The 23,511-nt window shown below is 59.6% G+C and overlaps 2 protein-coding genes across 2 annotated transcripts; one reads left to right on the top strand and one right to left on the bottom strand.

The window, feature by feature from the left end:
- The first annotated feature begins 3,696 nt into the window (after positions 1-3,696).
- On the top strand, positions 3,697-17,731 carry SCGN (secretagogin, EF-hand calcium binding protein). Its single transcript, XM_028503351.2, has 11 exons — positions 3,697-3,824; positions 4,648-4,718; positions 7,034-7,126; positions 7,888-7,977; positions 8,530-8,586; positions 8,976-9,053; positions 9,592-9,647; positions 10,860-10,905; positions 11,182-11,241; positions 12,706-12,774; positions 17,172-17,731. Exons 1-11 carry the CDS (start codon positions 3,740-3,742, stop codon positions 17,298-17,300), a joined length of 834 nt encoding a protein of 277 aa, XP_028359152.1. The 5' UTR covers positions 3,697-3,739; the 3' UTR covers positions 17,301-17,731.
- Positions 17,732-22,795: 5,064 nt separating this feature from the next.
- Positions 22,796-23,299, bottom strand: LOC114489404 (histone H2A type 1-like). The gene has a single exon (XM_028503356.2). The coding sequence runs from the start codon at positions 23,297-23,299 to the stop codon at positions 22,907-22,909; it is 393 nt and encodes a 130-aa protein (XP_028359157.1). The 3' UTR covers positions 22,796-22,906.
- Between the last annotated feature and the right edge of the window lie 212 nt (positions 23,300-23,511).

The following is a 23,511-nucleotide window of genomic DNA, read 5'->3' as shown; positions in this document are numbered from 1 at the left end:
TCCTTCCTTTCTCCTCCTCCTCCTCCTCCTCCTCCTCTTTAAACAGAACGAGATCCGTTTGTTAGTGATCAGAGCACATCTGTCGGGGCTCCCCCAGCCCTGGCGCTTCGTTTCCAAGCGTTCCTTGTGGGCCTTCGACGGGCGTCACCAGGCACCACTGTGTCTCCCTTGGGTGGGGGGCGGGGGCGGCCGTCTGCCCGGCAGGACGTGGGCCGCACGAGGACGGTGCCCCGTGACAGGGGTCCCGCCACGGGGGCCCTGAGGGAGCGGTTCACCCTCGACGTACGCAGTTGCACATTGTAATTATATTAACAGCACACTAATAAACCGCCTGTATAAATTATATACGTGAGGTCTCGGGTGCGGTGTCCGCCTTCCCCCCGGGGAGCGTCTCCTGCCTCGGGGCGGACAGGGGTGCCCCGTGGGCGCCGCGGCGAGGACAGAGGGGGAGGCTGCGGCCGCGTCTCCCCGGCGCCCAGACTGATGTACAGACTTGACTGTAACGAGAGTTTACGGATATTTGTGTTTTTCGGTTTCTTTAACTTCTGTCTGCATATTAGCTTTTAATGTGTGATTTTAAGAGAGAATACTTTGACACCTGTAAAAAAAATCAAAATACTACTCTTTTTAAGACATTTCACAGATACTCCCTTACGTGACAGGCTGAAGCTATTTTATTCATATGTATATTTATACCAATAAAATGATTTTACAAGTGCAACTTGGACCTGTGCGGTATTGTTTTTTTTGTTAAATTTGGCCTCTGGTGAGAACTCTGTCTTTGTGTCCGAAACCCAGACCCACCCTGGTCCCCAGGTCAGCAGACCGAGCCACAGCGAACCTGGGCGGGACGCTCCTTCCGTCCCCTGCCCTGGCCCTTGGGAGGAAGGCGGGACGTGTCTGGAGGCTCCTTGCGGGTGTGGTCAGCGCCTGTGGGGGCCTCGAATCCAGGGTCGCACGCTGGGGGTGACGAGAGCCGTGGTGGGTGATGGGGGCTGCCAGCTGCGTGGGCGTCTGGGGAGCGTGGAATCGTGGGGGGGGCATGGACAGGACTGTTATCCCCACCCGGCACATGCACACGTGCTCACACACATGCAGGCACACACATGCATGCAGGCATGCACACACCTGCTATGTGGGCACATGCACACATGCAGGCACACACAGACATATGCACACGTGCTCACACACATGCAGGCACACACCTGCACGCAGGCACACACACTCAGGTGACATGGACTGCAGCCCGAGTGGCTTGCGGCCTCTGTGGAGGGGCCATGAGAGTGGCAGACACGAGGCTGCATCCTGCAGATGCAGCTCCTCTGTCACGGATGTCTGTGGGAGCCGCCCCCTCCGATGGCCGTCACAGGAGCAGAAGGGGCTACAGGGACCTCCGCAAGCTAACGGGACGTGACCCCACTGAGTGTGGTGCAGGGCATCGGCGCCTGTGGGTGTGATGAGAAGGAATGAGTTCTGCCTGGGACACTTGGGAGGCTGTAGAGGAGGGGGTGCGGTGGGCTCAGCTCCGGGCCCGCAAGCTCCGGTCAGGCGCAAGGAGACAGCTTTCCTTCCTCCGTCCAGGTGACAGGCAGAGGCGACCCTGTGCACCTGCAGCCAACAAGGTCACGGATGAGAGTGGAGAGCGAGCTGGGGCAGGGACGCCCTGCCGTCCGAATGCCGGCGGGCCCGTTGGTGTCGGGTAAAAACACTGCAGGAGAGAAGTCTCTCTTTTCCGTGATGAAAAGGCCCACTCACAAAGAAAAAGAGTTATAAATCAATGATAAATCACCTAATAACAGCCTCAAAAGACACAAAACAGACACTTAAATCACTGTAGGAAGAAACAAAATCCATCGCCAGAATCTTAACACGCCTCCCCATGATTTTTGAGTCAAGCAGACAAGGCAGATGAGCAGGGACGAGTCAGTTTGAACGACGCAGTTAAATCACTTCGGTGAAGTGAGGAGGTGCTCGTGCACGCGCTACGTGACGCGAAGTGACAGAGCGGCATCGCCCACCTCCGTGCGTGGGGACCGTGACGGCAGACTCACGCCAGTGGTTACTGTCCTTTGTTGTCCCTGGGGGTGAAGTTATGGGGCACTCTTCCTCATCTTCTGATCTGTATTAGTTAAATGATCTTTAGGATTCGTGTGATTATTAAAGAAACAACACAAGGTATGCATGTTAAAGAGAGAAGTTAGCTCTGTTTCCAGGGTTTTCTTAGGATCAACATTGCCCAGTTTCGTTTAGTTGAGTTCCTTTGCTTGCCCTTTGGGGCTAGTGAGGCGTTCGAGCAAGGCAACCGCTTTTGGTTCTGCGGTCTGCCGGAGAGTCCGCCGGGGGTCCCCACGTTTGAGCGCCCCACGACTACTGGGGGGCGAGGCCAAAGGAAGCCGTGTGTACCGTCCCAGCCATGAACACCGTCCCCCCTTGGCAAAAAGATGTGGATGCTGTGACTGACTCAGAGGGTGATGCATGCATCAGGGTTAATTAGCGAGGCCTCAGATTATAGGCCACTGACATTTCTGGTGCAGCTAACCACCAGTTAGGCATGCTAATGAGCAAGCCGGGTGCGGTGGCAGCAGGAGGGGGTGACGTCGGCCCTTTGCTTCAGCCCTCAGCTGCCAAGACTTACCAGAGTAGCCTACGAGTTCCAACCTCTTTTTTGAAAATGGTAAGGCGTTAATAAAAAGTGACATTTGTTCCCTAAGTCTGTTTCTTTTCCAGGCTGTCCTTCAGAGAAGCCGTATCCAAATAGTCGAGCGGCCAAAATGCGAGCCGCAGGACTGGACGCTGGAAGGCGGGGCGCAGGCGGGGGTCTCGTCCCCGGGAGGGTGTTTAAGAGCCGCTGCAGCACAGACCGCCTCAGCCACGGCCTCGGCGAAGGGGCCGCACCCCCGTACGCTGCACGTCTGTCTCCTGTGCACTGGGGTGCTTCGTGTTTGCTGTGCCCCGAGGGTCGTGGGGGGACAGGGAGGGTCTCGGGTCCTCCCACCCCCAGCCCCTGTCCCGGGCGGGAGGACCTTCCAGGGACACGGGCCGTCACCGGGATAACTTCTGCTGCCCCCCGGGGCCTTTGGCCGCCTTCCTGCTGGATCTCCTCCGAGTCAGGGTGTGGGTGACTTTCTAGAAAAGAAACCTCTGTGTGAGGGAGTGCACGGTCCCTGACGTGACCTACCTCCTTCGGGGACAGGAAGGTGGGTGCCCCTCACCCCGAGCCCCACCTCCCACACTCCCCGTTTCTGCATCAGCGGGTGCACAGGGCCCGACTGAACCACTTCCAACCCTTTAATGGGGGGGTCTCTCTCTGGAAACCTGCCCCCCCTTCAGACACAAGTTTGGAAGGCGAGTCAAATGGAAGGGGGTGTCTTCTGTGAGTCTGACAAGTTAAAGGGTGAAGGGCATGGCCCATGGACCCCCGAGACGGCGGCCCCCAGCGCCCAGGCAGATGGGAGCTCCCGCCCGGGCGAGGGCCGGGGGGACGGGCCGGGGGCGGGGCGGGGCGGACCGCGGGGCGGGCGGGCGCCGAGCAGCTGTCGTGCTGCTGGGAGCTCCGCGGGGCCTGGGGACTGCTGGGTGACACCGGGCGCCGCCCTGCTCGCCAGCCGCGGACCGGCGGGCGCTGAGAGCACGTCGGAGAGGGAAAGGCCGGCGCGGGGTCGGAAGACGGCGGGGAGGCTCCCGCGCAACTCTCGGGCGGTTCTGCGCTGCGGCGGCGCCCGCGCCCCGGGTCAGCACCATGGACAGCGGCGCCCGCGGCCCCGCTCCGCGCGGCTGGGACGCCGCAGCCTTCTGGCAGGTCTGGCGGCGCTTCGACGCGCGCGGTGAGTAGCACGGGGCGAGCCCCCGCCCCCCCCCCCCCCCGTCGGGCTCCCTGCGCCGCGGCCGCGGGGCACTCACGCAGGCTCCCGAAGGTGGGGGTGGGGGTGGGAGGAGGGCTGTGCCCCTCCCCAGTATCTCCCGGCCTCGGCCTCCGGGCGTGTGACACACCACACGCATCATCACGCATCATCACCAGCGGCAGAATTATGTGTATTTGAGGGCGGGGGCTCGCACGCCCCCCTAGACGTGCTCAGTTGTACCGTGACTGCCATATAACCCCCCCCTCAGAGGAGGGTGGGCTTGATCAACTCTCAACAAGACGCTGCTCCCACCCCACAAAACAGACCCCTGAAAAGAAAAGGAAACTCCCTGACATCCGCTCCGTCTCGATGAATAATTAGCCACCACCGACGTCTGTGCCGTGTGTTTTTACCCCGGGAGCTAGAGCCCAAACTCACGCGTGTTGGGTGTTTCCGAGCTCCCCGGGTCCTTGCGCTGGATCATACTCTAGAACTCACGATTATTTCTGGGTTGGAATTGTAGTTCTAAAGTACAGACTTTTCAATGTAAAAGGAAAGCTTTTCCTTTCTAAACAGTCATATTTAGACGAATTAGCACAAAGCATTGTCTCTAGAAGGTGTGTTTGTTGCTCAGATCCAGGTCTTCTGGGGGTCGATGTTGGTGCGTAGTCACTGGAAGAGCAAAACCACCGGAATCTGAGGGGGTTTTGTGAACCGTGCGACCGCAAACAAACTTCGGTAAATGTCAGACGCCCCGCGGTTTCCTGTGTGTGTGACCGACTTGTGCGCGTCTGCTTGTGTTTAGAGAGCGGCTACCTAGACGAGAAGGAGCTGGAAGCCTTCTTCCACCAGATGCTGGTGGAGCTGGGTGCTGGCGTGAGTACCGGTGCCACGGAGCACTGATTACGTGTCTCTTGGGGACGCACAAGGGGCGTCCGAGTCTCACACCGATCTGCACCCGTTAATCCACCCCGGCCTCATTCCCCCCTCGCACTCGCGTGGTTCTTCTCCATCTCCTAGCAACTCGGAGGGGCCTGGGCAGGCTTTACGAGAGGTGCAGCTGCAGCGTTAGATGCGCCGGTCGCTGGCTTTCTGGGTAACAGCTGTCACCCTCCCCCCCCCCCCCCCAGCCTGTCCTCCGAACCAGCGTCTCCTTGGCTCTGTCTCCGCGGATGGAGGCGACCTGGCGATAAGGTGTTCCACTGTGCTCAGGAGGCGGAGCAGGTGCTCAGCACTTGGATGTTCTGAGTGTTCAGTGCATTTGGCTCTCCTTTGATGGCAAACCACAAACAAGTCGTTTGAAATCATTTTTCCTGCTACTCACTTAATCGGCGGAGGTTACAGGTTTCCCAGGGAATGACGGACCAGGAAACGAGCCGCCTCCCCAGAGCCCAGGCACGAGCGTAAACCAACCTACCGGGACCCGTGTCCTTCACTGGCCGTAACTCTGGCCTGGAGGTGTAGACGGGGTTTGGAGATCCCTCCACCACCCAGAGCCACCGGGTGCCTGGTGGCGCCCCACCGGGGATGCACAGGAAGGGGAGGGCTCCAGAGACAAGAACTTCAACAAGGAAATGTGCGGACACCTTACCCTCAGATGTAATTGTTTTCATGGAAAACTCTGAGGGCATGGCACTCCGTGTGGGACCCCGGTTAGGGGAACCGGGGGCTCCCCACCACTGAGGAGCTCGGGGGACTGGGTGTGTGTATGGAGGGGGGCGTGGGGGGGCAGCCAGCTCAGAATGCAATCAGCGGCCAGCCCCCCCCCCCCCCCACGACAGCCGCGCAGACCCCTGGGTCTCCCTGCCGGCCTGTCTGTCTCTCACGAACGTTCTGTCTCTCTGTTCGAGTGAGCGTCTTGCTTCCCCGCCCCTGTCTGGCTGCTCCGCAGCGCCGTGTGCTCAGCCTCTTGTCCCCCCGCCTGGGCTTCCTGGCCGACTCTGTCTCTCATGCCTCCCCGCCTCTCTCTGGCCTCTGTCTGCTTCTCCCCCATCTCCCCGTCTCCCCCCTCTCTCTCTCGCCCCTTCCTTCTCTTTCTTTCTTTGTATCCCCAGCCTCTCGTCTCCCCAAGCCCTCCCGCTGCTCGTCCTCACCCCGTCTCCTGTGCCGCCGGTTGCCCCTGCTTCCCATCTCTCCGTCTCGCCTCTCTTCACCTGCGTTTCTCTCTTCAGTTTCTCTCCCCTTCCTGTCCCTTCTCTCCCTGCCTCCCTGCTCACCGCTGTGGATGCCGAGGCCCACGGTGTTCCGGGACCCATGCATGGGGCTGGTGCCCTCTGGTGACCCGTGACAGGTGTATTTGGGGAAAACAAGAAAATGCCAACCCCCCACCCACCTGGCTGAATGATTTGCATCATGCGTGTTCTGTATGGTGCACATACATGACCCCCCCCCCCCCACACACACCCCTCCGTGCTCGGGGCAGGGTCCTGCGTGGCAGCCCGGCTGCAGGGGCATGTGGGCGCATTAGGGGAGTGGATTTGCACGACTGACCGAGTCCGGGGTTTGGGGTCCGGCCCTGCTGGGTGGGGAGGGTCTCTGCCTCCACCCCTACTCAGAACCCCTTCTCCGCATTGATCGGCGGTCCCCTGCCCCGTGACGACCCCGCGGCCCCCCGACAACGAACGAGGTGAAGTGTGCAAGTGGTTGCACGAGGCGGGGGAGGCGGCATGTCTGGTAGTTCAGCAGCCGCGTCATCACTCCGCTTCCTCTTGAACTGCTTCCCCTTCTGACTGCGCTCTGCTCAGCGCGGGCACAGGAGGGGACAGGATGAGCCCTGCGAACTGCTGGCCACCGAGCTGGGCTGTTCCCTGGGCGGCGGAAGGAGGCCCCCGAGCTTGGGGTGGGGGGAGGGTCCGTGTGTTCTGCACCCACAGAGCCGCGTCACAGCCGAACACGGGCAACGACGGTCGTAACGACGGTCACACCTGTGGTTCCCGCCCCCGGCCTGGGAGCCGCTCCCCGCTGCTGCCCGGGGGCTCTCTCGCTGCGAGTCTCAGGGAGCCCGGACCCCGGTTGGAGGCTGTTTGCTCAGAGACCTCCCTCTCAGCCCCCCGTCACCAGCACGGGGGGCCCCTCCCACGGCCGAGTGACCCCCGTCCTGGGGGGACGAACGTGGTGGCCAGGCCGTGTGCCCGGCGTAGCTGCCGCTGGGAGCCCCGGGGCCGAGCGCGGCTCTCTCCGGCCTCTCGCAGGACGCGGCGGTGGGCGCTCTCGTGCAGGAGGCGCAGCAGCGGTTCCGGGCTGCCCACGGGGCCCCCGAAGACGGCCGAGTGCGGATGGAACAGGTGCGTCCCGGCCTGGGCTGCGGCCGCCAGTCCCTCGCGGGAGAGTGGGCCCCTCGCGCCGGACGGGGGTCGGAGCGCTGGCCCGGCAGTGGGTCAGGACACTCCGGAAGCCGACCCCTGACCTGTTCCACTGGCTCAGGACCGGAGAGCGTGCGGTTCCCCCACCGTCTCCTTCCGCCGGGCGGTCGATACGGGCCCCGCTGGTATAACTGGGGAAGTGATGCGGCGGCGGCCTCGCAGCCACTGGGTCCCGTGTGGGTTTCTTTGCCGTGTCCTGGTCAGAGCCAGCCTTGACGTAAGGAACACGTACGGCCAGTTTTAGCTTCTGCACAAAGCAGAGCGCACCATACCCGAGTGCGAACCTCGGCATCTTCTCCGGGCGGGGGAGGGGAAGACCCGCCCCGCGGATCCCTGAAAGCAGACGGACAGACAGCAGCTGCGTCTCCGCTCCAGCCCACCCCCATCCCTGAGCTCCTGCCGGAGCCGGGGGCCCGAGGTCACCCCGGGTCCCTCACCCCCGACTGTCCCTCCTTCCTGGGAGGGTTTCCCTGTGCAGGTCCATCGGTCCTCGCAGTGGCCGTCAGGCACGGTGTGCAGACGGCCCCTCCTTCTCCAGCGAGGAAGCCAAGCTGTGCTTTCCCAGCGTCCTGGGCAGCACTGCGGGGCGCGGGGGGGTGGTGGCGGGGTGGGTGCTGCGTGTGCTGAGACCCAGCCCCGCTCCCTGGGCACGTCCCTGACCCCCGCGCCTCCCGCTCGGTTAGCTGGCCGGCGCGTTCCTGTCGGAGGAGGAGAACTTCCTTCTGCTCTTCCGCCGGGAAAGCCCCCTGGACAGCAGCGTGGAGTTCATGCAGGTGAGTGGACAGCGTGGAGGACGACGGACGGGGGGGCCCGGGGACCAGCCGCCCACTCGGCTGGGGATGCCTGTCCCCCCGCTGCCCACGGGGGGCAGGACCAGGCAAGGAGGCCCCTGTTGGGGGCCGGGACATCGGCCCGGACCCCTGTGTGCTCCCTCGGGGTGCTGGCCTGGGGGGCTCTGGGGCTGACCAACAGCTCCAGCCTGGACCAGGGGGCGCTGGGACAGGCCGGGAGGGACGCCGAGGACGGTGAGGGTCGGGGAGTGGACAGGGCCCCTCCGGCCAGGCCTCCGGGGAGCTCCAGGGGCCGCTGCCTTGGGAGGATGCTAATGGCCAGGCTCTGAAACTCCTTGTTTGTGCCTGCTGACAACCAGTTCTATCTGGTCTTGGAGGCACCGGTCCATTTCTCGTGAGTAAACCCAGCGCCCTGCGCAGGGTCTCACGTGCCCCCAGCTCGGGACGGTTTTCGGGGCTGAGCCGCAGCAGACGGCAGCAAAGTCAACCCCGAATTATGGGGGGCCGGGGGGTCTCGGCTTCCGTGCGTTTCAGATCTGGCGCCAGTACGACGCGGACAGCAGTGGCTTCATTTCGGCCGCTGAGCTCCGGGTGAGTGACGCAGCCCCGGCACCGCGAGGGGCGGGCCCGCTTCCCGGGAGGAGCCTGATGCGTGCGTGGGTGTTATGAGTTCGATTCCCGTGCACCCACGGAGCGAGGTCTGAGCCTGTCCCTAACCTGTAACGTGTTCCTGTGTAGAAGGTTTAGAAAGTGCCGGCAGCATCGCTGTCTGGGAAAGACCCACAGCTGAGGGTGTGTGACCCCGTTTGCACGCCCGGCGCTGTGTCCTGGGCCCCCTGAGCCTGCCCCCATCCATGGGGGGACCCTTGGCGGAACCCTCCGGCAAGCAGACCGGCCCTGGCCCTTCACTAAGGCCTCCGGGGGCTCTGTGGTTCCGAGGCTCGCTGTGGGAAACGGGGGCTCTTGTCTTGATGTTGCAGGACTTCCTGCATGACCTCTTGCTCCGCCAGAGGAAGGCCGTCTCCGAGGGGAAGCTGGCGGAGTACACGGACACCATGGTGAGCGGCAGGCAGTGCGGGGCCCAGGGACTCGGGCGGTGGGGGGGGGGGTGTGTCTGTGGACCTCGTGCCCGAGAACGTTCCGGAGGATGTTGGCTGAAGTCACAGCCACTTTGGCCCATGACTTGGGGCGTGTCAACCTAAACGGGACGGGCCCTCCAAGGGAGACCAGGGAGAGTAGCCATGGGGGCGCATGGGTCCCGGCGGGAGCCGGAGCGGCGTTCCGATGCGGGGGGAGGGGGGGCGGGGAGGGAGGGGGTGAGGGTGTCTGTGAGGCAGGAAGGGGACAGGGACACCCGTGGACGGAAGACGTGGCTACGGCGGCGTTCCTCCCAAGCAGGGCTTCTGTCTGTTGGTCCGGCAGTCACCCCGTCTGCTCTCGTTACCTTCGAGAGCGGTTCTGGGCCCTGTGTCACTGGGCCCGGGTGTTGGTTTAGACGCACACGGGATCGAGATGGCAGGGCAGCACAGCCCCGCGCGGACTTCGGAGGTGAGCTCCCGTCACAGCCGCCCCCCGCCCCCCACTCCTGCGTTCCAGATGCGGATCTTCGACAAAAACCACGATGGCCGGCTGGATCTCAGCGACCTGGCCAGGTGAGGGGCTCCGGGCGGCGTCACAGCTCCTGAAGCGGCTCCGAGGGGGCCTGATGGCACCCGCTTCCCGCAGAGAGGCCGAGGTCGAGCCTCACCGATGTCCTCAGAACAGGCGGAGCGTGGGGTGGGGGGGGGGGCAGAGCCCCCCCCCCCCCACGTGCACGAAGGGCCCCGAGCCCCACCGGTGGCTCTGGGGGCGCGGGGCAGCCAGGTGACGGCCGGGGACGCCTGGCCCAACCCCAGCTGCACTCTGGTCGGCGTGGCCGCTGTGGCCGCCGAGTGCCGGGCCAGACGTGGAGGAGGAGAGGGTGTCAGTGGGGGTGACCCGTGTCTGTGAGTCCGGTGCCGGGACACAGGGTGAGGGCGGCGGGTCAGCAGGTGTGGTGGAGGCCACCTGGCCCCCAGTCCACCTGTGCTTGTCGGCAAAGAGGAAACGGATTCCGAGCGGATGCGCGGAGCTGAAATCCCGGGGTCCGGTGCCTGGGCATGAGGCCCTCGTGGGGACCGTCTGTGACCCCGGGTCCTCAGGGCCAGCCCGGGCGGCACTGTCTGCTGGACCGTGAGTCGGAAGCAGACGGAGCTGGGGGTGGGGGGAGTGTTCTCAGTGCGTGCCTCGGCGTGGGGCCTCCTCGGGGGCCACGAGCGAGGTCACGCCGGGTCAGTTCTCTGGGACTCGGGCCCCGACAGAGCCTGGCCCTGTTTTCCCGCCACGGCAGCTGCGGAGCTGCGGGTCCCCCGGGAGGGAGGGACCCCGGTTTTCAAAAATCGGGGGATGGCGGAGGCGTGAGCAAGGCCACAAAGCCCACTCTTCCTTCCGAGATGTCCCCATTTGTCCCAAGGGAACATTCCTCAGGTTTCTTCAGACCTCTCATCAATTTCTGAAGTTTAAAAAAAAAGTTATTCTGACATTTTTTTTTGCCAGTTTTCTTGTTGCTGCTACAGAGGAGAGAATTTCCCCAATGCGTTTCGGTGCCGTTTTCCGCCAGGGCAAAGTTGTAACCCTCTCCCTAGGATGACGGCTGGGCTCCGGCAGCCTTTCCCAGTTAGTTACTGGACTTGTTTGCATAGTACGACATGCGTAGTTTCCAAGCACCCGTCCTGTTCTGCGGAATCACCCGGAAACCCCTGCCTGCCCTCACACGGGCGTCACGGCTCTGCTGCATGGAGAGCTGACAGGCCCTCGTGTCGACTTCCTTGTCCTTTTCCGTTCAGGATCCTGGCCCTTCAGGAGAACTTCCTCCTCCAGTTTAAGCTGGACGTGAGTAGCGGCGTCCCCCCGGGCGGGTTCACGGCCGCGTGTCTCTGCACAGATCTGGGGGGGAGGGGGAAGAAGGCCCCTGTTCGTCTTGCCTTCTGCCCCTCCCAGGGGAGAAGCCAGGGGGGAGTCTACCTGCCCCGGGGAGGCTGGAGGCTCGGAGGTGGAATCCGGGGGTTGAAGGTCATGACTGTCGTGTGCCCCGTTGTCCCGCCTGGGGAAGGTGTGGCTGCAGGTCCGCACGCCGGAGTGACTGACAGCTGTCTTCCCCACACACAGGCCAGTTCCACCGAGGAAAGGAGGAGGGACTTTGAGAAAATCTTTGCTCACTATGATGTTGTAAGTGCGCCCCTTATGCCTGCCGGCCGTCTCGGGGCGGGGGGGACTACCCTGCCCATGGACCCCACACGGGCAGGATGTCGGGGTGCCCTCAGCTTCTCTGTGTAACTTCTGAGAACTAAGGGAAAATGGACAAAGGAATATTTATCATCGAAAAGGCAAAAAAATCACTTTTTGTGTGTGCTCCTTGGATCCAAACCAGGAAAGGTTTCTCTTCCTTGCTCCCTGTGGAGATTAGGAAGCTCCAAAACAAAAGCAATCAAAGCAAAAACTGCATTGAACCCAAGGAAAGAGAGGCAAAGCCAGGCCTATTGACGCAAAAACTGCTTCTCTCACAGGGTGAGTTACTTGCTCTTCTGCAGGTGGGGGAACGATCGTTCTAAAGCACAGAGCATGGCATCAGGGTTGACTGCCTTGGGGACAAGGCGCGGTCACGCGAGGAGGGAGGGAGACAAGGAGAAAGGGGGGGAAGGTCGAGGACAGGCCGACCAGGAACCGCCCGGGCCGGGGCCTGCGAGTCGTGTTCCGAGGCAGCAGAGAGGCGCCTGGAGGAGGCCGAGCAGCGAAGGGTTTGTGCGTCGCCCCTGGGAGCCGTTCCCGGGGTTTGGGTCACGGCTTATCGGCCACGAGACCCCAGGCAGGCCCCTCGCCTGCCGGCACCTCGTTTCCCTGCGCGGTAGAATGGGGTCCCGAGGCTCGTCACCCCTGCCTCACGGCCTGTGACAAGGGTGCCGGGCTCCGTGTTTGTAAAGCTGGCCCCGAAGTGCCCGGCGTGTGGCAGGTGCCAGGTTAGTGTTTGGTAGACACTCCAAGGAACAGATTATTAAATACGGGTTCAAGATTCTGATGAAGAAACGCTGAAAGGAACAGATGGGTTGTCATAACAGAACTTTAGAGAAGACACTGCACTATTTTCACATGTCTTATATTTTATAGACATTCCCATAAAGTGGGTGGAAAAAAGAAAAGTCTTACATGCAGACCAAATGATAACTCTGATGTGCTCACTCAATCTGTTCATAGTTTCTCTTGGTTTAGAACACGCATGTCCCTAGTGGCCGAGTCACTGGTACACCGTGGGGCAAACTGGAATACGGTCAGCCTCCCTTTCAAAGGACTAGTGTGACGCGTGGTTCACGCGTGCGCACCGGAGCCTTTGGGGAGCAGGCTGAGGCTACACGTGCTGTGTTAGTGGGTTTGCAAGAGCCGAGGGGCTGCCGCTTCCCACTGGTGACCTGGGGTGGGGGCGGGGGTGCCGCTGTTTACGATGAACTCTTTTAAGCTGCGTGGGTCCCTCCCACCCCACGCAGGGAAGGTAAGTGGGAATGTGCCATTCTGAGCCTGTGTGTGGTCACCAAAGGATCCTGGTTTGGTCCAGTTGCCTAATTCGCTCGCTGGCTCTTCGACGTAGGGGGGCGCACCCCCCTCCCCAGCCAGTGGCTGACGGGAGGTTCTGTCTTCCAGAGCCGGACCGGAGCCCTGGAAGGCCCCGAGGTGGACGGGTTCGTGAAGGACATGATGGAGCTCGTGCAGGTGACGCCCCGGGCCCCCCGGACCCGCAGGCACTGGGGCTGCCGTTTCGGGCCACTCTGCCGTGTATTCTGGGGCTTGGGGCTTGGTGCTGGACGGACAGTCTGGGGAGGGGCCTGTCTCACGGCCTTGAGCCCCCGGGAACCCCATGGCCTCCTTCTCTCTTATGGTCGTTTGTGGTGTCAGTGCGTGAAGCCCCCGGGTGGGGGGGGGGCTTCTGGCCACCACCACTGAGGCCGCCCGTGTCACCCACGGAGCACGCGCCACGGCACGCACATCTGCTCTAGTGTGTGGTGCAGCGAGTCTTTCCCTTGGACTTCGTTATCAAAGTCGCCACAACTGTTAATTCCATGTAGTAAATCCCACACTTGGGATGCCAGTTGCTTTTATTTCCCTGAGGAGCTGCTTCAACAGCCTCGGTGAGAGTCTGCAGAGCCCCTCTGGGCGTGGCCGTGGGTGTGGGCGTGGCCTTGGCTGTGGCCCTTGGATGGGGCCCGGGCGACAGCTGCCTTGGGCTGAGCAGGGAGGACACCACCGTGGAGGCCCGGCGGGGGGCGTGGACCGGTCGGCCCGCCCTGTTTGGCCGATACTTTCCACACCGTCCCCCCTCCGGCCGCTTTTCCAGGGGACGGCGGAGCCGCTGCCTTTGGCACTCTCACGTCCTCAGGGGTGTTTGAGGCTGGATGGTTTTGTCCTGACTGGCCCAGTGGCGAGGAGTTGGAGTAGCAATCAATCATTCGCTGTGTTCGGGTCCCAGGCCCGGCTCAGCACCTGGGCACAACTACGGGGTTTTGCCCCAGAATATTTGCCAGATGCCAATGTTTGCAGAAATCTGTAGGAAGGTCAGGCCTTGGTGGAGCAGGCAGGGGCACGACACTTTCTGACATCTAATGGGGGTGACAGAGGTGTCTGCTTGGGCATCTCGCTCTTGCTGCTCCCATCCTGACGGGTCCCTGGCTCCGCTCAGCGCCCGCCCCGGGCTGGACTGTCCCGGGAGTTTGTTTGCCTGGCGGGAGAGCAGACGGGGATGGGCGGCACTGTGCACCGTTTGCTGGAGGAAAGTCCCGTCTTACTCCTCGTCCACTTGCTGCCCGGACGGCTCCTCTGAGGGGACGTGAGCACTCGTCAGTGGGACGCCGCCGGCGCAGCAGAAGGCGCGCCCCGCCGGAGTTCTGATTTGCTTTGGGCAGCACACCTGGGAGGCCGCGCCCGTTTTCCAGAGCCGCGCGGCCTCCGGTGCGCGTGTGTTGGGGGGAGGGGCCCATGGCCCTTGTGCCCGGCCCCGGGGCTGCACAGCTCCCGGACCTAATGCCGTCCCCACCGCTCCGCCTCGGCGGCATTCTGGAGCAAAGAAGGCACCTGTCAGTGCAGGTGCAGCCCGTTGGAGACGTCCGGATTCGGGGCCCCGTGAGACCGCGGTTGGGGTGCCGAGCGGCGCAGGCGCTGATTGGTCGAGCTACAACACGTGTGCGCAGTAGCTGCCGGGGACGCCCCCCCGCGAGGTCAGTTTGCAGCGCGCCGCCAAGGGGCGACCATGGGGTAAAACTGACATTTTTTGGCTTCATAAAGGAGCGTTATCTCCTGTGACTTTTTCCTTTCTTTTTATCTTATAAGAAAGGGCCGCGGGACAAACAAGCAAACCAGTGTCTGGGATTTATTTGAAAAGCAGCTCTCGGAGCAAGCCCAGGGCCACCGGGGCCGGCTCCGGCTCTGGGTGACGGGGCCTGGCCGGGACCCTGGCGCTGGCGACCGTAACCCCGGACCCGGCTGCTTTCACGGCCTTTCACTGGGGTGCGGCCACGCAGGGGCCCGTGCTGGACAGGCAGTGACAGGACTGTCAGGTCCCCAGGACACCCCTTCGCCTCGGCTCGGGAAAGCGGTGCCCAGGGCTGTCCCCCGTCTGAGACAGGGAGCAAGCCCCTGAGGGCGCAGGCGCAGTGGTTTCTGCACGAGGTTGTGTGCGCTCCTGTGGGCGGCAGCACAGTGAGAAGCAGACACGGCAGGTGCAGCCCGAACCAGGGAGTGGAAGGAGGACAGGCGATGCCCGGCACCCGCCGAGGAGAAGTGGAGACGTGAACACAGTGGTGCTGGAAGCCCAGAAAGGGGGGCGCCAGGGGCGAGCGGGTGGTCGGCCTGGGGGTGACCAGGGCCCGGCCCTGGGCTCCCGGAGTCATTCTCCCCGCTCGGTGCCTCACCGGCTTGCCTCTGTCGTCGACAAGCAGATGGCTCGAGGGAGGGGACAACTCTCAGCCTAAAGGGTCCCTCCAAAGACCTACTGGCCCCTACCACACAGGTTATCGTTTAGTTTTAATCGTAAAAACGACGCACACGTTACAGAGGACTTTAAAAGCGGAGAGGAGAAAAAGAACAGGGGACATAACGTCTGCCCCCCAGCGACCCACTGCCGAGCGAGTTCCTTTCGGTGTGACTTCCGCGAGGCCCCGAGATCGCACTGCACGTGCGTCCCCGGGCCAGCCGCCTCTCTAGGGGCCGAGTGGCAGTTCCCCCGTGGTTTTCAGTCACAACGTGGTGGAACTCGCCCTCCCGCGAGCCATCTAGACCGATTCCCAGGTCCGCGATGCAGCGTCAGCGTCACACGGTCGCGCGCACCTTTGTGCGCAGTTTCCCGTTGGTGGCCTCAGCGCGGCGTAGACTTCCCCGCGGAGGGTTCTCCCGCATCTCAGCGCCTGGCGCCCCCTGTCGGAGGCGGCGGACTGGCGACCACAGAGCCAAGCGGGGCTCCTGCGTCCCCCTTCGGCATCCTTCCCCCGCCCCTCCCGCCCCTCCCGCCCCTCCCGCCCCTCCACGCCCTCCCCAGAGAGCGCTCCACTCCCTTTGACCCCGGCTGGTCCGTCCAAGAAGAAGAGCAGCCTGGTGTGCGCATCCGTTCTCACGGTGCTGTTAGTGGCTTCCTCTGCTGCCACCCCTGGGGGATAAACACCTGTTAAGAAGAATCGTGAGTGGCAGGAGGCGGTGAAGTGACCCGGGTCCCAGAAGCAGGTTGCGCCGTGGGACCTGGGGACAGGAAGACGGTGGGAAGACGGCCGGGGCTCTTCCTGGAGCTCCTCCCGTTCGCGCATGCGACCTGCGTGCGCCTCTGTCCCGGTGACGTCTGATTGGAGCTGTAGACAACCGGCCCTGCGAGAGCCCCACCTGCCCCTGGCTCCCCTGTGCTGTGCAATACGCGAGGGCGGGTGTGGGGGGCGGGGACTCCAGCAGGCTGGCGCCGGGAGTGGCTTTGAGCGTCACTGCCTCTCCCAGACAGGCGGAGGCTGGCGGGCAGGGACCTGGCTGAGGTCTGAGGCATGAGGTCTCGGCCTCTCCCTGTCACCCTGGTGCTTTCAGACACCATGTGGCCACTACTTAGCCACGTGGAGACGGAGAACGCGCCCTAGGTCGGCACGGCGAAGAATGCGGTGCTGGTTAACTACCCGCTCTGGCGGGCAGAGCTAGTCCAGGCAGGCTCCCACAGAGGCACTCGCCGCCGTCAGAGCTGCAGTTCTGTCTCCGGGCCCCGAGGTGGCGCAGGGCCTCGGCGTGGCAGGGAGGGGACATGGGGGTGCCGGTGGGGAGCGGGCTCGGATGCCAGTGTCATTGTGGTGGGCGAGCTGGGACGGGCAGGACGGGGGTGTGACAAGAGCACGGAGATGACATTGTCTGTCTCGGAGGCAGGCCGGCCCTGCGTGACAGACTGCACCCCGTTTCCAGGACTCGAGGGGGTGGGTGAGCGTTTCTCAGCCCATGATCCCAGACGCCCCCTCAAGCTGTCCCACGGGGTGGAGGAGGAAACAGGTGTTTTTACGGAAAGGCTGCAATGATTCAGTGTCGTGACGCAGGCACGCGCTCTGGGGCCGGCTGACCCCCCAAGTTTGTGTCCCGGCTCTGCTAGGGATCTGCTCACTGAGATGGACCTCATCCCAGAACCCCCTTGGAATAAATCCGGTGTCCCTCACTCAACAACATAACGACGTGATGTTTTGGGCTGTCACTCATTACAGCCCCGTTGAGACTGGAGGCCCAGGGGCCTCCCACGGGGACATCATAAAGTGTCTTCTGTCATCAGTGGAGCAGGACAGAGCTTGTGGCCACCACCCTCTGCCCCAAGGCAAAGCACCGCCAGTACAGTTGCTGGAAGGTCAGGCTTTCTGGGAGGACTGCAGAGTGGTGGTGTGGAAAGAGATGCTCTTTGGACCGAAGGGACACCTAAGAAATGAACTTGGCCTCTGGCTGCCTTGGTGGGGTGAGGAGGCAGCAATGCTCAGGGGTGGCCGGCACCAGGGAGCCCTCTCAGAGCAGGTGCCCCCTCCGCCCGGGGCTCGTGAGCGGGAGGGACCGGGGGAGGGGTGTGTTGAAGGGCTGCCGGGGTCTTGCCTGCTGACGTGTTGCTCTGTCGCCCCCAGCCCAGCATCCGTGGGGCAGACCTGGACAGGTTCCGGGAGATGCTCTTGCGTCACTGCGACGTGAACCGGGATGGGAAGATCCAGAAGTCGGAGCTGGCTTTGTGTCTGGGGCTGAAACCCGGCCCATGACCCGCAGCTGCGTGGCCCTTTGTGCTTCTCATGTCTCTGTGCTCCCGCTGGTGAAATCGTGTCTGTGCTTTGCTCTTGGGGACACGCGAGCAAACTGTATTACCAGGTGGTGTGGCATTTGCTATAAAGGACCCTGGACCCCGCTTTCGAATGACCTGGTGTTTTCCGGCCTCACCAGAGGCCCCCATGCAGGGTCTGAGCTCTTTCCCCTTCGACCTCGGGCTTTCCTGTCCCCCCCCCCCAAAACCTCAGAGAACCCGCTGGCCCTCCCGCAGTGACTGGGGGGAGGGGTGGGCAGCGGAGCCGCCCTGTGATCTGTGTGCTTCTGTGTGTCTCTGCTGAGTCTGCATGCTGTGTGCATCGCCGCGGTCCCGCGTCGTCTGCAAGCAGATTTTCACCTGGAAATAAACCTGCAGCTTCAAACAAAGGCGCTCTGGTGGCTGTTTTTGCGCCGTGACCTTCGAAATGTTCTCTCTGATGGTTGGAGAGATGAACGGCCTCTCTAACTCGGGGTGGTGGGGGGGAGGAGAGGGAGGGCACGAGCCCCCTGGAATCCAGCTCCCCTGCCCAGTTCTCAGGCGCCCCGTGAGTGTGGTAAAGGAGAGAATCTACCCAGGCCGACGACTGATGAAACCAGGAGACACGTGGCTCCCCGGTGCCGCACTCCCCCACCCCCAGGATGTACTGTGTTTCTCCGGGTTTATCCTACCGCAGCATTAGCTGTGTGGTGTAGCGTATCCAAACTGCGTGCGAAGCAGGAACAGTGGAAAGAATGAGCGTGTGCGTTGCCGGGACCTTTCAGAGTCCGTGTTTAGAAACAGCCTCGTCTCTAACTGCTCATATGAGCAGCTCTGTCTCCGGTTCAAGGTGTTCTGACGTCTGTGATGGGCTGAAAGAACAATTCTGGAGAATTCTGGCCTTCCCAGCCCTCCAGAGTGACCAGCGGCGTCCTTCTGTGCTCTGCGGCAGGGCTGGCCTCGCCTGTGAGCCCCAGGCCCTCGAGCTCCCCGTTGTCGTGCTCGGTGGCACTGTCTTGAGACGGACACATTCCCATTAAATGACAAGGCAGCTCTCTTTTGTCTGCGAAAATGTAGCGACTACTGTCTCCAGACACGGAAACACAACTGTGAATGCAGACGGTGGAAGAGCTGAGAGACCCTTGTCGGTCACGTGGTCGCGGCAGAGGGAACCGCGCGCGCGCGCGTGTGTGTGTGTGTGTGTGTAAATCCTCGCTCGGCACACACTCTCTGGGTCTCGGTTATAAATCGGTGTCGTTCTGAGTCAGCACTGGCCACCCCGCGCATGGTGCCCGCCACCGTCATGGTCACCGGCAGGCAGGTGGTAAGGCGACAGTGACACTGCGATGCCAAGGGGCGGTCCGAGGGCCACCCCGCTGTGCGGCGGGGACCACAGCGGTTGTGAAAGCCCCGATTGCGCAGGCGGTGGAACGGACAGGGCGCGCTGGCGAATGAGGCTGCAGGACCGGGCAGCCTGCAATTAGGCCCCGCCCACATGCTCAGCGGCGGGCGTTGAACGTGACCGGTGGGAGCTTCTCAATAGGAAAACCTTTGGGTCCAGAGCGCATGCGTGAACAAAGCGTCTTCCCTCTTCAATGGGCTGGGATGAGCATCTTCCACCCTTCCAAAGCTGTGGCCTCCTAAGGAACCAGCCCAGCCCCCCTCTTTGATTTCCAGTTTGGGCACCCCCGAGTCCGTTCAACCCAAATCACTCACTCGGCCAGTCCCTTGAACGTGGTCTTAATACTTTCCTTTTCATTGTCTTGGGACCCCCGTGCGCCCCGTCCTGCACACACACAAATGAGATTGTATCTAGTTGTTCCTGACAAGAAAACTTCTCCACACGTTTTGCCTAATACTTTTACCTGATCTGGACACGTAGGGCGGCCTTCCGGAGATCGTCCTAAGATCCGAAGACCAGGGGACCTGCTCAAGGCAGGGCCGATCCGCTTATGTGCCCGGGCTGCGGGGTCCTCCCCTCCCCCTCCTGCTCTCTGTGCCCGCTGCCCTCCTGCCGGGGAAGCCCCGGCTTCCGTGGGAGCCTGACCCTGACTGGCCGACGCGCTCGGGTTCACAAGCGTGTCACACGGCTCCCTGTTGGCTGACAGCCCTCACGGGAGCCCCTGGAGCGCCCGGCACAAGAACACGTCGCACAGCTGGAGAGCCAGCGGTCCTGAAGAGGAAGAAAGGACAGAGGTTTCCAAAGGTCGGTCTGGCGGCGGGGGGAGCGCTGGCCAGTGGACTCGTGCCCCCAAGGGAAGGGAAGAGCAGCAGAAAAGTAAGTTTTATAAAAACGCAAAAACATTGAAGCGCAAACTGAAGCCCCAAAATAAGACGAGCCTGGAAAATCCCACTCACCGTGTTTGTGGAGTTCTGCACGAAGGAAAGAGGGGAAGTTCAGACCACAGATGAGGGGGCGAAGAAGGGGCAAGGAGTGAGGGCAGCCACTGGGCAGAGTCTGGAAGCTTCCGGCCTCCTGGCAGATCCTTATTATTATTAGTAGTAGTAGTAGTAGTAGTAGTTGCGGTAGTTGCGGTAGCATTATTATTATTATTATTTTGCCAAGGAAAATGGTTTTCGCTTAGTGTCTAATGTGATATATAAACAAAAAGTTTATTTGTGTTCCAGTACACTTTCTAACTCGGAATAATTTTAGATTTATACAAAAGTTGTAAAGATGGTCCTGGCTGGCATAGCTCAGTGGATTGAGCACGGGCTGCGAACCAAAGTGTCGCAGGTTCGATTCCCAGTCAGGGCACATACCTGGGTTGCAGGCCATGACCCTCAGCAACTGCACATTGATGTTTCTGTCTCTCTCTCTTTCTCCCTCCCTTCCCTCTCTAAAAATAAATAATAAAATCTTTAAAAAAAAGTTTTAAAGATGGAGAGCTCCCCTGGTCAAGCAGCTCAGTTGGTTAGAGCGTCGTCCTGATACACCAAAGTTGTGGGTTTGATTCCCAGTCAGGGCATGTACAAGAGTCAACCAGTGAGTGCATCCGTAAGTGGAACAGCAAGTTGATGTTATTCTCTCCCGTCCTCTCTTTCTAAAAAAAACATCAATACAAAAAGAAGAAAAAAATCCCCATACACTCCCTACCCAGTTTCTCTTATTGACAACTTTGCACACTTGTCACCACTAAGGAGCCGGCACTGTTCCATTACTGTAAGCCGGATGCTAATCTTTGGAATGCATTGGACCTTACCTCATGTTCTCTTTCTGTTCTGGGATCCAACTTAAAAGGTGTGACATTTAGTCATAATGTCATGTGTTTTATGATGTATATTTAATGCCTTAGCCACCTTGGGCCTGTAGCAGTTTTTCAGAATTGCCTTGGTTTTGATGGCTTTGATAGCTTTGAGGACTCAGAGTCAGATACTTTGTAGAGTGTTCCCCAGGCGGACCTGCCCGTTGACTCTCTCAGGGTGAGACTGGGATTACGGGACGCTGGACAACCAGAGAAGTAAAACGCCTTCTCAGTACAGCCCATGAGGGGCAGAGGCCATTAACAACGCTCACCACTTGATGCTGCTGTGGGAATGAATAAGCGAACCTTCATGCGACCTGGAGTAGAGAGCCCATGAAGAAGAGTTCTCAGCCCTGCACTGCCGCAGCTCCGCACAGTCCAGCAGGAGAAGGACTTCCTCTCCGCCTGCGGACAGCAAGCTGTCTTCGCCTACAGCCAATGAAAAGTTGCCACCACTTCCAACGCTCGCTTCCCTCCAATGACATTTTGTCCTCCAAACAGCCCCTCCCTGCCATCTCCTTTCCTGTATAAAAGAATGCTCTTCTCCTTTGCTCTCCAGACTTGCCTGCATTTTGCCGTATTTTGGTTGTCGGGAATTGCAAGTCTCCTGCTATCCCCAAATAAACCCATTTGCTGTGCAATAACTTTGTTGCTTAACTTTGAAGGTTGAAAACGGTAATGGTGATCATCTGGCTATTTGCCAGGCATCTCTGCTGTGACTCCCTCCCTCTCCTCCTGCCTTTCCTCGGTGTTTTGGTGAGTCTGGGGAGGGAAGCTACACTTGTTCGGCAGGGGAGCATGTATATAAAATATTTGAAGTTTTTCTGTTTAGGAAAATTATTTATGTCATTATTCTGATTTTAAAATTTCACACTTTAAAGATTGTGATGTCTTTAAATAGTTGCAATGCCTAAACATGTAATTTTGCCCAGTGTTCAACTTCTTTTTCAGATTTTTGTGCTTTTCCCAACTGCAGGTCTTAATATTTATGTACATATGTTCAAGAGGTGATTGGCTCTTTCATAACCCGACTGTCCCTAATGAACATATTATGTGGTATATTTTCATCTTTATCTTCTTATAGGACTTTATACTTTTCTTCACACCTGCTCCTATACATGTCTGTGTAGATCTTAAATACCTGGCAATGTTTGTTTTTGATAACCAATGAGATTCTTTGAGATACTGTAAACTGTTCAATATTGTACAGAAGCGATTTTCCACCTTCTATGCTCATGGCACACATAACCTAATCACTAAAATTCTGCCGTGCACACAAAATATATACTTTTTGCTGATCTGACAAAAAAGATTGGGTGTAATTTCCATTCATTCACACCAGACAGCTATTATTGTGTTGGCTGTTGTCATTTTGACAATTTAAGGGGAAAAAGATCAGTGCCCCTGACTGGAGTCAGGCATTGAATATTTTAAAATATGGGTGTGTTGCCATGCATCACCTGAAATCATTATTGTACATGAATTTTGTACTTGACAGCTTAACTGAATGTTCATTTGCTCATTTCTCTTGGTATTTGCAGTAGAAACAAGAACTGAAACTATTTTATCTTTTTTTTGTAGGTACCACTTCTGAAAATGATCTAAATTCCCTAATAATTTCAAAGTTATGATGAAAGCACCTGCCACCTTGCGCCTCTGAGAATTATACCATTATCTGTCCATCCTACCTGGTAGGTACGAAACCCATACTTGACAATATATCTTTAAGTTTTAAGGAAATTCTTTTTTAAGCATGTGTGTGAAGCCACAGGTATGAAATTTTCACAAATGACCATTTATGAAACGTTAAGATTGACTTACTTACACTAGCATGTTTGCACGTTTTTTAGACACTTGAGAAATTCATGCAGCCTTGCTAGACTGGCTGATGTCCCGTAGACTGCCACGTTCAACTGGAAGCTACATGACTACCTGTTTCCCTTCTGCCTGTTCCAATTCTACCATTTAGATCATTAGACCTTCCGTTCATATAAATACAAAGTTTGTTCCTTCTCTCAAGGAGTCCAACAAGGACTAAACTTAGGCTACATGAACTTACTACCATGGCTCTAGGTGCAAAGGCAGATCCCACAAGCATCTCGAGGGCCCATGAACTTGTACAGGGGCACTTCCAACTGTAATCCCCAAGGCCCAGGTATAACCACCAAAGGTTTGCCGAATCCTATGATTTCTTCAAGCAGCTACACCAAAAAATCATACACACACGGCTTTTTACTGTGCACACAGCCTTCACAAATTTGAGTGGCTCTGAAAAGAGCCTTTGGTTTGTTTTTCTCTTGTGTAAATGTTCAGGTTTCCCGTTTGGCTTCAGTACCGCGAGCTATTACTTGCCCTTGCTCTTGTGGTGGTTCTCCGTCTTTTTGGGCAACAACACAGGCTGGATATTGGGCAGGACCCCACCCTGCGCAATGGTCACACCGCCCAGGAGCCTGTTGAGCTCCTCATCGTTGCGGATGGCCAGCTGCAGGTGGCGCGGGATGATGCGCGTCTTCTTGTTGTCACGAGATGCGTTTCCAGCCAACTCCAGGATCTCGGCTGTCAGGTATTCCAGCACGGCCGCCAGGTACACAGGTGCACCAGCCCCGATGCGCTCGGCATAGTTGCCCTTGCGAAGCAGGCGGTGGATTCGACCAACTGGGAACTGAAGCTGGGCTCTAAACGACCGCGATCTGGCCTTGGCACGAGCCTTGCCTCCCTGCTTCCCACGCCCCGACATAGCTTAGGGCCAATGCGCTACAAAAATGACTAACTCACAAAGAATGTGCTGTGGGGGCCTATTTATAGTGTGCCGTAGGTTGTGATATGCCACCTGATTGGCTGGGTGCTGTATGCCTATCCAATCAAAACTCACTTATGAAATAGCCTTATTTACATACACGTCATTACCTATTGTCCAATCAGATGTTGGCTGCCCAGCTAGGCAGTTGA

This window comes from Phyllostomus discolor, chromosome 14 (assembly GCF_004126475.2).
Source record: "Phyllostomus discolor isolate MPI-MPIP mPhyDis1 chromosome 14, mPhyDis1.pri.v3, whole genome shotgun sequence".
Taxonomy (NCBI): Eukaryota; Metazoa; Chordata; class Mammalia; order Chiroptera; family Phyllostomidae; genus Phyllostomus; species Phyllostomus discolor.
The sequence above is the reverse complement of the archived record's forward strand: the minus strand, read 5'-3'. Positions and strand labels throughout refer to the sequence as shown.

Excerpts from the sequence above, each read along its gene's own strand:
- SCGN (XM_028503351.2), top strand. The coding sequence starts at position 3,740 with ATGGACAGCGGCGCCCGCGGCCCCGCTCCGCGCGGCTGGGACGCCGCA. Across the intron at positions 7,978-8,529 it reads GCAGCGTGGAGTTCATGCAG|ATCTGGCGCCAGTACGACGC; the intron begins GTGAGTGGACAG and ends CGTGCGTTTCAG. Across the intron at positions 12,775-17,171 it reads ACATGATGGAGCTCGTGCAG|CCCAGCATCCGTGGGGCAGA; the intron begins GTGACGCCCCGG and ends TGTCGCCCCCAG.
- LOC114489404 (XM_028503356.2), bottom strand. The coding sequence starts at position 23,299 with ATGTCGGGGCGTGGGAAGCAGGGAGGCAAGGCTCGTGCCAAGGCCAGA.